Source organism: Sinohyriopsis cumingii, unplaced genomic scaffold (genome assembly GCF_028554795.1).
Source record: "Sinohyriopsis cumingii isolate HCF-2022 unplaced genomic scaffold, ASM2855479v2 utg000837l, whole genome shotgun sequence".
Lineage (NCBI taxonomy): Eukaryota > Metazoa > Mollusca > Bivalvia > Unionida > Unionidae > Sinohyriopsis > Sinohyriopsis cumingii.
The window spans coordinates 325,835-342,282 of NW_028315936.1; the positions used below are offsets into that span (position 1 = coordinate 325,835).

The 16,448-nt window shown below is 36.6% G+C and overlaps 1 protein-coding gene across 1 annotated transcript in view; it reads left to right on the forward strand.

Annotated features, from left to right (window-relative positions):
* Window positions 1–16,448, forward strand: part of LOC149773176 (complement C3-like) — a 519,398-nt gene that overhangs the window by 224,095 nt on the left and 278,855 nt on the right. Inside the window, exons 14-16 of the mRNA XM_089946681.1 lie at window positions 7,347–7,499; window positions 10,124–10,198; window positions 14,049–14,151. Of these exons, the coding sequence (XP_089802807.1) occupies window positions 7,347–7,499; window positions 10,124–10,198; window positions 14,049–14,151 (331 nt within the window). The remainder of the gene's footprint in view (window positions 1–7,346; window positions 7,500–10,123; window positions 10,199–14,048; window positions 14,152–16,448) is intronic.

The window sequence follows — 16,448 nt, forward strand, 5'->3', positions numbered from 1 at the left end:
TTGTATGGCATCAGTCGCGAAAAAATCCACAAATACGTGCTTGTGTCTTAGAAGCCAGTCTCAGAGAAGTCTTACGATTTTTCACGGTGACAGCACGTCAATTACTGCAAGGCATCATTCAGATTCTTCATCAAACCAAACGCTTTTTTGATCGAAACAAAGTCGCTTTGACCCAACTGGCCGATCTTCGCATCGACACTCAAACCAAAAAAAAAAAAACAAATCATTTTGAAACCTGGAGGGAGCGGTACTCTAGAAGGTGTCATCATTCGCTGTCTCTTACGATGGGATCCTAACCCTCTCAAAGTTCTCACCAAGAAAAAAGCCAAACGAAGCCCAAAGAAGAAAAAGAGCCATGGTGTCAAGACCAGTTCCCCAAGGAGACCCGTGTCTCCAAGAACTTCTCCAGTGGCGGGACCCTCCTCTTTCCGGTCACCACTTCGGAAAAATAAAAGCCCCCAGAAAAAGAAACAGAGAAGTCCTAAGAAAAAGAAAAGCCCAAAGAAAACTAGTCGCAAGAGAGGCACTTCGGCCAGGACGCAACCTTACACTCGCAAACCACGACCTGCAACGGCGGTGACAGCGTCTCCTGTAGCCTCAAGTTCATCCACTTCTCCGTTGATAACACCAAGAACTGAGAAGTACTTGGAGATGTTGATAACACCAAGAACGTCTCCGTTGATGACACCAAGAATATCTCCAGTGGTTTGACCCTCCTCTTTAGTGGCAGTGGCAGCTGCTCACAAAGTACCTGCCCCAAAATCAAAGTCCAAGAGAGATCAGGCATGTTACAGAGTTTACTGGATTTGTCCAAGCAAGAATTGGCTCGATTTAGTCCGACAGGCACGACGTGTCATGCCTGTCCTCAAGTTGATACGACGCAAAGACCATCAGTGGCGACGCGTTCCAGTATAAAAAAGGCTGCGATAAAATTAGGGGTAATAGTGAACTCCAACAAGATGTCACCTCAAAGAAGTGCACACCGTCACAATCGTCCAAAAAGAAAGAGACAAAGACAGGCTCGTCATCTGACAAAGCGCTTAGCCATGCATCGACGTTACCCTAAGAAAAGACACAGTCGTTCAAAGAAAAAGAGGAGTCGCCAAAGGGGAGGATTCCTTGGCGATTTGGGAAAACACGTTACCTTTATGACAAAGCGATAGTCCAAAAGAAACAGATAAAAGCGCGTATGCTTAGACGTTAGTATATTTTTGGTGAATGTCACGGAACCCACAAGCAAAGATGTCAACCTCCAGAAAACATCCCTCTTCTAAACCCCAAGGAAAGAAAAGGAAAGGACTGCCTCCTCATTTAGTCAAACATGGGGACATGTTATCTGTCCTGTCCAAAGCTTCTCCACCCATGCGAAAAAAACTCATTCAAACAGCCTCGAAATAGGTCATCGATACCGTGTGCGAATGTTGTTTGAACGTTTTGAAAGGCACGATCCCTTCTTCCAAGCACCAAAAACAATGCTTAGGCAAACATCGTCACGTTCTTCGCCAAATGGTTCAAAAGAAAATCCCATTCGTCAAAAGAAGAAGATGTTGGTCCAACGTGGATGAATTTTACACCTCTTGTTTGGACCTTTGCTGAAAGGAGTCTTGGGAAACATGTTGGGAGGACTGGTGGGAGCAAGATAAAAAGGACCTCTGAAGTCCCAAGATCTCAGACGTAACCCTTGGCATTCAATGGAAGGACGAAAACTAGCTTTAGTGCCATACAAACGATGGATGGAATACCATCGTTGGCAAGAGCAACGGACCCCGCATTTACATCCCAATCCCAATTTGGGCGAGATGTCCCAGTTACAACACAAATGACAGTCTTTGATGGATCGCCAAGATTTGTCCGAAACAGAAAAATCGTAAAAGTACGGTCAAATCTTGCATCGACTGCGACTCTTTCACCAGAAAGCTTCAGACGAAACAGCTCTACCTACTCTGAAAGATTTTAAGACCTTGATGAAAAGTCCATCCCCCACACCACCAATACTTCTGCCCGTGACCAAGACAGAAAAAGGAGAAGAAGAAGAAGAAGAAGAAGAAGGGTTTCAAACTCCACCAGAAAGAGTACGCTAAAGAGTTAAAGTTAACAACACCATCTACCTCCAGAATTGGGTGGATTAAAAAGATGATGACCACCCCTTCTTCATCAGAAGAGAAAAAGAAGGTGAAGACAGAAGTGAAACAAGAACCGATATCCCCTGTTCAGACATTCTCCTCTTTGACACCGATTACTGGTCGCACACGCAAAGCATTATAAACCAAGAAAATACCCCAGGAGAAAAAGAGTATCAGCCTCCATGAGTGGGTGCCTTAGTAACAAAAAAAAAATGGAAAAGGTGTTAGCCAGCATTCACTACGATCCATCCCATCCTGTAGGTTACGGAGGAGTTCAAAAATTGTATCTTGCTGCCAAAACTCGACTGAAAAGTTTCCGTTTACCTCAAGTGCAACGATGGTTACAAGAACAATCTACCTGCACTTTATACAAACCCATTCGACGCAAGTTTTCCAGAAGTCGCACCCAAGTGGAAGGCATCGATCATCAGTGGCAAACAGACTTAGCTGATGTCTCTCATCTGGCCATTTACAATCGTGGCTACAAATATTTGTTTTGTGTCATCGACGTTTTTTCCAAATTTGCCTGGGTCGTACCATTGATTTCCAAATTGAGCCATGAGTTAGTGCGAGCCCTGCAACGGGTGTTGAAAGAAAGTGGTCGTCACCCTCTTCGATGGCAAATGGACAAAGGTACCGAATTTCTGAACCAAGCTTTCCAAAAAGAATTAAAGAAACGTGACATTCATTTCTTTACCATGGAGAATCCTGAAACCAAAGCCAGCATCGTGGAACGTTTTCAACGCATTTTGAAAGAACGCATGTGTAAATATTTTACGCATCACCACACTCTGAAGTACATCGATATCTTACCGCACCTGGTGCAAGCGTACAACCAATCTTACCATCGAAGCACTGGACGTGCTCCGCAAGAGGTGACTTCCGACAACGAAGTGCTGGTGTCTGATCGTCTCTTTGATACGTCCCCGACGGGGGCTGTCCCCAAGAAAAGTGGGGTGATGGCCGTAGGAGATTGGGTGCGCATTGGAAAAACCAAACGCACTTTCGAGAAAGGTTACTTACCTAACTGGACGATCGAACTGGACGATCGAACTGTTTCGTGTCACTGGACGAGTGCATGGCCGTCATCCTGCCGTCTATAAATTGGAAGACATGAACGGAGAAGTGTTAAAAGGAACGTTTTATTTGCCGAGTTACAACGTGTCACCAAAAACGAAGACGACGTGTACGACATCGAAAGCATTCTCGAACACAGAACTCGTAAAGTAGGTAAACGACTTGTCAAAGAAGTCAAAGTACGTTGGAAAGGATATCCACCCAGTTTCGATTCTTGGATCGACGCTTCGCAAGTCATCGACTATAAAAAGAAGTGACCATCATGTCCTTTCACACAGACTCAGCTACTGCGAACACTCCTTCACCCAGTTCTTCTCTGCAAGATTTACAGAAGCAACCCTTGTGAGTGTGATGTGGAGAACGTGTGCTTAAAACGCAAATCGTCTTTTTCTGCCAAATCTTTGTGGTTTATTGTGTCATCGGTACAGTCATTGCCAATATGAGTTTGCAACAAGGAGACAAACAATTGTGGACCATTTTACTGAGCAGTTGCATCGGTTACCTGTTTCCCAATCCCTCTCTAAAATTCTCCTCGAACGGGAACAACGGGAACCTTGTGTACAGTGCCAGTGTCAGTCACCACTGCAACAACAACAACTCCATTTTGGGCGGAGACACTCCTCTGACTTCCAGTAACCCCTCGGACAGCCACAGAACTCTGGAATTATGAGTCACACTAACCAATTTTACTTAACCTTACCAAGTGACAGTTTTATGGAGGTGTTTCCCAATAACACTTTGTGTTGTTACACGGCCAAATTACCTCAGGCCATCCAATTAGATAACGAAGCCCACTGGGAAGTGGATTTGGTAGAAATCATTCACCCGACCCAAGTCCTTAATGTCCTTCCCAATCAAAATTGTTTTCAGTGGAAGTTCATGACGAGCAAATGCAACAGCACTTGGATACCAATGTAAAATATGATAACAAAATACATAACTCATAAACTCAAAAGACGACCTATCGCTTGATCATTCCCTCAGGCTATTATTTTAGTGGTCAACATTTGGTGAGCACCATTGCCTCCTGGTTTAATGTCTTGTTTCTTAAAGTTTGGAGAGTGTGAAAAAAGTGTCACCCTGGAGTACCATAAAGTAGCTTGTCGCCTCCTGATGAAATTTCCTGAGGGGAACAAAATGTTGTCTTTTTCATTTTGTCCTGAATTGTTTGACATGTTGGGTGGAGACATGGAGATGAGGATGACCATGATCAAGAAAAATGAATTACCAGTCATTTCCGACTACGCTTCTTTTGCCACGTCCTTTCGTTCCCCGGTAGAATTGAACCAAGGACTGAATTTGATCTTTGTGTACTCCGATGTGGTGGAGTATAACGTGGTGGGACACACCTCCGTACCGTTACTGAGTGTCATTCCTTTCAAACTAGATTTTGCCATGGTCGATGACGAGGAATGTGGAAACACCTATCTTGTATACCGCGAATTTGTACTTCCTCACTATTTGCCTCTCAGGAAGTCTTATTTGGACACGGTCAACACTGCTATAAAAGGAGATCTGGGACAAAATATTCCATTTACCAAAGAAAAAGTCACGGTGAAACTCCATTTTCGAAAACGGTTCTCTTACGACTCGTAAGTCATGTATCCAGTGTACCGAGGCGTTGCTCGACAGCGAGGACACGGTTTAGGAGATATGTTAAAATCAGCCTTTCGTCCGGTGGTCCCCGTCTTGAAACCAATGGTGACACGCGGATTGCACGCCTTGAAAGATGCGGCAATGACGCAAGGCAAAGAATTTTTCCAAAATGTCATCATAGACAAACAAAACCTTAAAGAAGCTTCCTTGAGGGCAGGCAAAAATGTCTTGTTGCAAACAGGCAAAGACCTTTTAGGTCGACGAGAAACGCTTACAAATGCCCTGTGTATGTCCATGAAGTATGACAAACCATAAAATTGTTTGTAAAAATTTTGTATGTCCATGAAGTATGACAAACTGTAAAAATGTGTTTATGTACATGAAATATGGCAAGATTGAAAATGTGTGCATGAACATGAAATATAGCAAACTGTAAAAATGTGTGCATCTACATGAAATATGGCAAACTGTAAAAATGTGTGCATGTACATGAAATGTGGCAAGCTATAAAAATGTGTGCATCTACATGAAATATGGCAAACTGTAAAAATGCGTGCTTGTTCATGAAATATGGCAAACTGTAAAAATGTGTGCATGTACATGAAATATGGCAAACTGTAAAAATGTGTATATGTACATGAAGGATGGCAAACTGTAAAAATATGTGCATGTACATGAAATATGGCAAACATTGAAAAAGTTTGCATGTACATAAAATATGGCAAACTGTAAAAATGTGTGCATGTAAATGAAGTATGGCAAACTGTGAAAATATGTGCATGTACATGAAATATGGCAAACTGTATAAGTGTGTGCAAGTACATGAAAAATGCTGCTTTCTTGTGATGTATCACAGCAAAACATAATTTAGAGAATCTTGGACCATCAATCAGTCTCACCCCTTAAATTCTTGTTCTCACAATATGATAATTGTTTATGCTAAGATTTTACTTGGTCTTATTTGTTGTACTGTATCTGTTAAAGTGAAAGACTTGTTAGGCATAAATTTAATTGAAAACTAGATAAAACTATGTTGTTAGTGCATGTTTACCTAATTAACCTGTAGATGGTTCTAATTATCTGGTCACTGTTTATGCATATTCCATGCAATCTGCAACATACTGGCATGAAAGACTTTGTATTTTGCATTAGACACCATGGATGACCTAAAAAAAAAATCTACTCTGAGTATTTACACAGAATAGTGTTATTGTTAAATCTGACTGGTATTTTACAAATATACAATATTGTAATTTTGAGATTTAATAGTCTGGTATTCAGAAAATATAGAATATTGTAACTGTTAGATCAAGCAGACTGTTATTCTGATAATATTATAGAATATTGTAATTTTTGGATCTAACAAACTGATATTCTGAAAAATATCAGTGACTATTGTAATCATTTGATCTGACAGACTTATTTTGAAATATAAAGGCTGTTCCATTAAAATATACATGGGACCCAGGGAAGGCACATTTAAAATGGAGATCTCACCCATAGATGCAATTTAGAAATTTCTTATAATTTTAATATGAACTCTGTGAAATCAAAGTACACTGGCAAATATTTTTTTTAGAAACTGCCTTCCCTGGGTACCATATATGTTTAAATGGAACAGCACTAACTGAATTTTATCCTTTTTAGATCTAACAAACTGGTATTCCGAAAATAATATTGAATATTGCAATTGTCAGATCAAACAGTTATTCTGAAAGTATCATTATTTTGCACAGGGTTAACTTATTAAAGAAAAAGAATTTCCCAGGTGTTCCTCACTGTATATATTAGGTATTGTTAAAAGAACTTTTAATTTACTTTATTTTGGTGGTTGATTGATAGGTGTATTTGGGGTTATAGCATACAGCTTTGCCATTCTTCAGATGTGCATCTATAACTGATAGCCCATCTTGGTCTTTTTAACTTTCTGGACTTCAGAGGTAAATTATGTTTATAAAAATGGATAACCTTTACAATTTGATATATTTGGTAGTTCATTCATTGTACTTTCAGAACCTTGTACTGTCTAGTCTGGCAAAATTCATTTTCCCTATTTTAATATCAGCTGAAGATAGTGTATTTTACACAAATCAGGCTGATTTATTTGAGCACATCGGCACAGTCATTTTCATCAGCTGTGTGCTTAGATCATGCATGATTCCATAGGTACAATAGCAAATGAAATTTCAACAAAATTACATGAAAGTAAGATAGAGATATGCAAACATTCTCTCCACAGTGCATGTTGCAAATGCAGACAAGTTCACTATACACCTGGCTTTCTCTCAGAAGTCCATAACATCTGTAGAGCACCCAAATTGTAATTTTTAGATCTAACAGAATGGTCTTCTGAAGAAAAACAAATACTGAATATTGTAATTGTTAGATCAAATAGACTGGTGTTAGAAAATATCACAGAAATGCTGATCACCTACAATACCATTGTTGATGCTTAGATATTTAATTCATTATGATGCGTCATTATAGTTGGCCTTAATTTTCACTTTAATACCAATAATTTAATTATAAATGTATCTTTCTATTTGGCAGCTTACTGTCAAACTGACAAATGATCAAGTGGAACCAGGGCACAATATTGAGATGACTGTTACTGGAGTGGAAAACTCCACAGTGGGACTGCGGGTCATAGACAATGCTGTTCTTCTTGTCAGCAACAGATCTAACTTACTAGAACGAAGCCCGGTAAGTAAAATTATGCACTTATGAGACATAGATGGCAACTGGTTTATATATCTCACTCGAGGCTATGGTCAGAGAAGAACACATATATTTTTGTTGACAGGATGACATCAATGTTAGGAGTTACTTTATCAGTCTTATTTATCATGCGTAGTGAATTTTTGCTATTACCAGTTCTGCCATTTATAATGAATTTATAATATCAGGTTCCTTGAAGCATTAGCTGCATCATTCGAATCAAGAGGGTATAGACCCAAGTATTTAAAGTCATTGAAACCTTGATACCTCTAACCATCTAGGTGCCTCGTAAATCAGTGTGAAAAATTGATAGTTAAAGGTTAAATATTATGCCTTTCTGCCAGGCCATAAACACCGCTTAAAACATTCTTAGTTGTTTTAGCAAACCATGGTTGTTCTATGAAATTTTACTGTACTTTGACGAAACACAATTGTGACCATGTTAAATAATCATATGAAGATATGTATAATCTTTGTCATGTCCACATTAGTGGGAAAGGCATGCTTACACCAGTAGCAGCAACATCGATGGTGGCTGTATCAATAATTTTTTCATTTGCATATACTTTCTAAACCCGTTGATAGAGTTTCATCATAAGAAGCAAGAATGGTTATGAAGCAAATTCGTTTTGCTCTAAACTATCTTGTCTCTTTGACCATGGGGTTAATGTCACAGTAAGGAAATTTGCATTAAGATTTTGGTCAAAGTTTGTTTATTTGCTTATATTTCCTAAACCCCTTAATGGATTTTGTTCATACTTGGAATCAATCATTATGACGATAATTCTTTCTTTGATAAAGTTTTTCACCTTGAACCCTTATGGTCAAGGTCATAGTCAGAGAATTTGTGTTAAGGTTTTGGTTAAAGTTTTTTAATTTGCTTATATTTTCTAAGATCCCTGAATGGATTTTGTTCATTCTTATGCTGAATCATAATGAGGCTAACATAATGCATTATGCACCAAGCATTTTTATCCTTTTGGTCTTGGAGTCATGTTTGACAGCAAAATTTTGATCATGGGATTGACATTCAGGCCATGTCCTTCTGGTAAGTGCATTGGTGCAACAAGTACCCAAAAATACAATATTGTGTGATGTATATTTAATTAATATAGTGTACCTGATTGTTATCATGATTGTTATGTTTACTTAAATTTAAATTCAAGACCTGACCTTTATTTATGAGTTAGTGAATTTTCCCATTAGAAATTATTAGTTTTCCAGAACTTTCCATTGCATCCTTGATCTAGTGACTGTCTGTGTATATCCGTAATTTGGTAAACACTTATTAATTCCTGTTTCATATCAATCTTTGGGAATCAATGATTAGAGTTTATAGTGGAAATACAAAGTACTCGTTGACCTTTTGGACTAACACAGTACTTTTTGAATATTGTGAACACATTCAAGACTATTGGTACATCGGCACAGACAAGATTATTGGTACATCAGTACATTCAAAACTATTGTTATTTCAGGACATACGCGATTATTGAATTTCATTTAGAACATTCTATAATGTTGGACTTGTGATAGAACATTTAGGAATGTGTGATTTAATTTGCAATACTGTAATTTTCACTTTGTAGTTAAGACAATACATTATTTGTTAATTTTACTAACCTTTTTGGTTTTCCTTCTTTCTGTATCATAGTGTAAGACCTAGAGTTGTAACAGTTGAACTACGCTTTATACTTGATGATTCCACATTTATCTGTGATTTAAATATTTAAAATAGTACATATAGAATGATTGGAGGAAAGCTAAATAAGTAATGGTTTCCATTTTTGAAACTTATGGTTCCGTTAGCAGTGCACATCTGACACCCTAACAGTCCTTGGATTTTGGTGTTGTTTTGTTTCTCATTGTTCTGCCACTGGTGTTGTGAGTACCAATTTAAATGTATGCATGATACCTACTGGCAAGTGCATGTACCTCTTTGGTAGCTATGTAAAAAGGAATATTGTCTTTCATTGGTGTGGTTAAACTTACTCCAGGAAATTTGTTCTTTCTCTCTCTCGCACACAAACACACACAAACCTACACACACACACTAATTTTGTTGAAACTAAGATTGATAGAATGTGTTGTTATTTTAAAGAAATCAGAGTACTGAAATTTTGTCCACATTATGGTTATTATTAATTTCATCTGGCAGTTTAGTGGCACTTGATAAAATAGTCGGGTTCTGATTTTGTATTACCATGTTTATATTTGCTCATGACAAATATAGTATTAGTCAGTACCCAGTGTATCCAAACATCTCAGACTTCTTCATCTCAGACAAATGTTTGAATATCTTCATTTTGGTTTGAGAAAATAAATACAAAAGCAGATGTTAATGGTTAAACATTTTTAATAACCCAAAATTTAGCCTTATTTATCTCAGGGAAAATTTTAGGATTTCAGATCAAACTGAGAAAATTTATAAATTGCTCAATTCTTGATTTTAGTTATTTGGTTAATGGAAATGTAACATTAGTACAGACCAATATAGGCTAGGAAAGAAGGTCAGACTGTTATATAATTTTGAATTTAAATTAAGTCGCATTATATGGCTAAGTAAACGTTCCATTTTATTGAGTCTAAGTTGCCTTTTTTCTATTCAGATGTTTGACAAGATGGAAGCCCATGACCGAGGATGTACCAGTGGTGGTGGAGTGGATGCTGTCTCTGTATTTAGGGTGAGCAGGTCCCAGCCCACTCACACCCTCTTTTATGACATTATCAAAAGATCTCCTTTAAGTGCAGCTCCAAAGTTGGTGCCTTTTAATATGACTTTGATGGAATTTTGTTTCAAAATTAGGTACTACCAAATTTTGAAAATTATGATTATAATTGAAAGTTTAAAAAATAAAGTGGGAAAATGTACCAAGAAAAATACTAACACTTCTCTGTTTTAAAGGATTGGAATTATTAAGAAAGTTCAAAGTTAATGAGAATAGGTCTATTACACAACACCTTATGTCGATTTACTGATATTGCTAATGGAAATTTCAACACATTGTGTTAATTTACTGGTATTGCTGATGGAGAATTCAAATCATGTTGATTTACTGATAATGTTAATGGAGATTTCAACGCATTATATTGATTGACTGATATTGCTAATGGAGATTTCAACACAATGACGTTGATTTACTGATATTACTAATGGAGATTTCAAATGAACAATTGTTGTATTTAATTGAATCTTTGCATTAGGAGTGTACTAGAAGTGGATTAATTTCATACCATGTGTCTGCAGTAAGGTAGTGCACTCTAGTAAAGAAAAGGCAGTGCACTCTTGTGAATAAAGTCATACAATATAGCAAACCATTAGTTGAATAGTCCACAGTTATCAGTAATTAGTGAATTCAGAAGGAACGCTATTGTTTAGCACTACTGTTCATAGACCAGAATTCTTATATTATAGTTTGTTGGTCTGTAGACCTTCTGTCAGTCATCTATCTATTGTCTGCCCATTAAACATAAGCTTGGCATTGCCACTCCTCCTGAACTGCATTGAGTATTGCCATGAAATTTTTACACACAATCAATACAACGTCTTGATGGTCCTAATAAACAGAGTGCAACCTGAACATCCTACAGGATACACCTCTGTGGCCATTTTAAAATTTGTATTGCTATTGTTCTTACTGGATGGTCATTTCGATATAGGTTTTCACTGAAGACGAAGGTCATACACTATAGCAAACAATATAGTTTTTATAGTGGATAGTTATCAGTATTAAATAAATTCAGTGCCCAGTGGAAGGAGGCCTGTCAGTACTTCTACTGGTCATTGACCAGAATTGCTTATGCTATAGCCTGTTGCTCATAAATCTTTGTTCTTCTGTCCATCATCCGTTTATTGTCCACCCACTGACCGTTAGTTTGTTATTGCCACTCCTTCTGAACTGCTTAGAGGATTGCCATGAAATTTTCACACATGACCATCTCAGAATTTAGCTGGTCCAAAATATAAATAGTGTTACCTGGACGTCCTATGTGGCCATCTTTACAATTTTAGTGCTTCTGTTCATCAGTGGTATGTTTCACTATCCCACAAATATAAAACAAACTCTAATAAAAAAATGTCTCAGTGAAATTGATACCAAGAAAGCTACAGGACTTTATCAGATTGGTCCATGACTCATTAAATCTTCTGACTCTGCTATTTCAGATAGCATAACATTCATAATTAATTTAAGTATTGCAACGTCATTTGTCCCAAAATATGGAAAACTGCAAAAGTAATTCCTATTCACAAATCTGGTTCAAAGGATTATGCTGATAATTACCTGCCAATCTCAGTACTACCAAACTGGTCAACATTGATTGAATAAATATGTCCATGACTCATTCATATCATATTTAACCTAACACTTGCTGTTACACCCTAATCAATCAGGCTTTATACAGAAACATTCATATGAGATTGACTTGATCTTCCTAACTGATAAATGGTTTCAAGCACTTGATCAAAGTAGAATAATAGGATCTGTATTTGTAGATTTCAGGAATGCTTTAATCATGGTGGATCATGAAATCCTTTTGTAGAATAATATGATCTGTATTTGTAGATTTCCGGAAAGCTATCGACATGGTGGATCATTAAATCCTTTTGAAGAAACTGAAAATTTACCAATGTAATGAAACACAACATGTTTACATAAATAATGTTCTGTCTGAACCTGGAACAGTTAGATATGGAGTACCACCAGGCTCAATTCTAGGTCCATTGCTATTTATATTATTTATTAATGACCTACCAATTTTCCATTAGTGTGGTTAGTTCACAGAGATCTCCATATTGGTATCTTTTCTTGTGTGGAGGAAATGAAAACCAGTCTAGCATCACAATAAGCCAGCATTGTGGCCACTAGGGTAGCTTCCTAGCAAACATAAACGCTGTTACATCGAGTCGTACCTGCTTGAAATCAATACGGAAATGATTTATTTTCACAGAAATTGTGAACATTATTATGTCCTTAATCTGTTGACAGTTGAGATGAAACTAAAGTGTTGATGAAATTTTACCTGGCACTCTGTTTGCATTGCTAGTCACACAATTACACAAAACTCACAACTTACATACATGTTCATGACCCCATAGGTCCAGGGGTCATATTGTAACAAAACTCATCTATTTCAAATGTAAAAAGCAAATAGAAAAATTATTACAACGAAATCACATGATTCACGTAAACTTCAACAATTTTAACACAAATAATAATAAATAGTGTGGTTCAATGAAATATTATATGCTTTACTCAGTAAAATGTTGCGTTTCACTCAAATAGTGAAATGTATGACATGATATGCTTTACTCAAATAGTAAATTGTTGCATTTCACTCAGATAGTGAAAGGTATGTGTTTTCCATTCAAATAATGTAATGTTAAATATCTTCTCAATCCTAACGCTATACTGGGAGGTTGAGGAGCCACCATCAATGGTCCACCCCTCCTGGTCTGCCTAAAGATCAGTACAATCTATTTTTTCTCTTCAAACATGTTGGTCCAGAAGCTCTGGTTCTTCACCAATAAACAACCGTAATGTTCTTCCGGCCAGTGTCCTCTCAAATGCAGCACACTAGGTATAACATAACCGAATTTAGCACATGGCTAAACGACACCTACAATCCGATGCATATATGGAGATACAGCATATCACTCTGTCACTCTCCAAGCACAACACTTGACTACCAGTCAATCAACATGAGTAGATCGCTGGTCAGTCAGTCAGTGGTCAAACATTCCACCAGTCAATCAGCTGAAAATATATCCAAATTTGTGTACCACAAATGACAAGAGCATGTATAGTAACACGTAATGACATTATGGACTGTAAATTTTAGTTAATTATTTTATAGTCATTATTTTATCTGGACAACTATGCAAAGTGACAAGCAGGTTCAGAAGTGAACCTGTGTCCATGTTATTGTCACATACACCCAGTATGGCCTTGACTAAAACCAGTGATTACTTTACTCCGGGAAAAGCTTTTAACAAATTTTAAAAAATTGTTTACAAGAACCCTATACTAGTTTCTGAATCAAGATCAGAAACTAGGTCAGCATTAGTTACAAAGTCTCTATTATTGGGTTTACCAAAAACTGAACTGAATTTCCAGAACATGTCAAATCAATTAAATAAAATTATATTTTAATAGCATGCAATGGAATCGAAACAATTTAAAACTAACAGACAATTAAATTAAATCAAATATAAATTAAATCAAATATACATAACATAGGCAAAACTTTAAATAAAACTTAAATCTTTGCTAAATGAAACATCTGACCTTCACCAAAGAAATGTTGTAGATATGTCAAACTATGGATTACCAGATATAGCGTTTTGTGAAAAATGATGTCAAATAAAAGATGGTAAAAATTAAAGGTGAGCAAAATAGTGTATCACCATTCCATCTTTGTTATGACACTGATATCAGTTTGATTGAATGCCTTCACACATAAATTATATGAGATTCATAGAGTTCTTGCCCGATGATTATCGTGGTAATAAAGAAGATCCATTTTTTTCAACAGAATGCTGGAATGGTTGTTTTGACTAATGCCAGATTGATCATGGAGAGGAATACCAACCTGAACTGCCCAGCGAGCACAAATCAAAGACACAAACGCAGTACAGGTAACTCATCAGTTCTGATTTATGTGTGCTGCCTTGGGAACATTATGAGTACTGTAATTGTAATGTTGTAATTTTAGCTGTTACAATGGTCCCCTTCTTACAAAGTTGCTACGTCTGCATCAAAAGTGAAAAGGGGGCCTTTCATGAGGGAGAATAGCAGTCAATGTATATTATTTTATGTCTGACAAAGTGGCCATATAAAATGGTATTATTTTGATTGGCCTCTTAAGTGGGGTCCACTGAATCATTGTGTAGGTGTGAGCCCAATGCCAAACATCATTGAATAATGTAGATATAGGATTTGGAACGAGTGGTATTCTAAAATGCAAATTGATGTTGATGACATTTAAATGTGAGATTTCTGAATTAATTAAATGCTTTGATTTTATTCTTGATGACTATGTTGTCATTGTATCTTAATTGGGGTTAGCTTCATTGATATATATTTCTGATGCGCCACAGTGACATCGACAGCAAAATCAGAGTCATTGTCATATATGTGGCTGAAATACTGTACTGGGATCAGCGTTAATGGGACACGACTCCTACAGAAGCACTCAAAACTTGAGTAAGTGGAGCAGTTTTACATATTCAGGTGACATGTTCTGGATTCATTACATTGGTCCTCCTCTTGAAGTGCTATTGGCTCTTTACACTGCATCAGCCATTTTGTATTCAAAATTACTTCTCTTTGATGGCCAATCCATTAACAATGCCAGTAGCCAGCGTATTGGTACCAAAAAATTAATTTACCCTGATGAATTGACACTTATTAAGAGTTGAAAGAAGGAAATTTCACAACTAAGTTTAGATTTCTAAACTGAAAATGACATTCTTTACAACATGCCAGTAAAGTACTTTAATCTATAAAAAAGAGACTTGCTGTTAATCCAATTATCCTTACTGCTGTGTACTCCTTAGTTGTCAGATTTTGTCACTTTGATAATTATGGCTATTATTATATCATATTATTGTCACCATAACAGGATCTAACATCTAAGAAACATAGTATTGTTCAGCACAGGTCTGTTTGATAATGGATCAATAGGAGCACTCTCCTAGACCTTAACCAAGGCCAAGAAATTATGTTAATTAGCATGTACATATGCATATGTAGATAACCTGATCAGTTTACAGGCCAATGAAGAGATCTTTGTATATTTAGCTCTGTTGGTCGTAAACCTGATGTGCTTATGGGAGGGCATGTTGTCTGTAGTCTTCACACTTAACAGGTTCAAATAGTTCTCTGGTTCATATTTCCCGTTGGATAACGTTTCATTTTACAAAGCATGGAGAATATTCTCTCATTATCAGCATTAGAATATTGTTATGACAGGACATTCATACTCATTATACAAAGAAAACATCTTGAACAATACAATAAAAATTAAAAATACTTACCCTAGCATGTCTGCTATATTTTTTAATGATCGGTCTCTCCAGTTTATCGTCTCTCTACCAAATGTCGGCAGGTATTCCTTAGAGGCTCAGAAGACATCATGGCCCACCTTTTATTCCTTTATTACTTATAACACCTAAATAGTATTCTGCATTTGTCCTTAAACTCATTCAATATCATTCAATAAGCTATTAATTAACATATTTTTATGTATACATGTCAGCTCTTCTTTACAAATTCTAATCCTATTGCTGTTCTGCAATGCATCATAGCACCAGTCACTGTACTGTTAGAACATTTCTGGTCACAGTAGACTGGTTCTTTCTGATTTCTCTGCTGTGTTGATAGAATGCATACAAATACTGTGCATGTTTTTTGTGGGTTTTTTAACTGATTCAAAACAAATTCTTTTAGGTTTCAAAAGTGCTAGATTTCAGCTGTAAAATCTTATGTGCAGTAAACAGCCTTCAAAACAGCATTTATGGCTGGTAGAATAACATTATAGTGTTATGAGTCTATGCTCATAAAATAGGTACAATAAGAGTGAAAAGCAACAAGCTTTGTTAAAATGAACAAATAATTTGCTTCCCTGGAATACAAAGTGAAAATGAAAAAAGAGAACTTACTGTATTGCAAATTAAATCCCAAAATAATCATAGAATTACAGACACAAGTCCTAATAATGTAGTTCTAAACAACCTATAGCAGAAATCCAAATTAAGTCCAATGCTAAAGTTGTTGCTGTGCCTGTGGTGGCCTGTAATATGTTTTTGTATTAACAGTCTTTTGTTGAAATATAGTAATATAATAAATGATAAATCCCATTGATTGTATGTCCAAGAATCTTATTTTTTATGTTCACTCTGTATCTCCAGAGAAACTTATCACTGAATTAAAT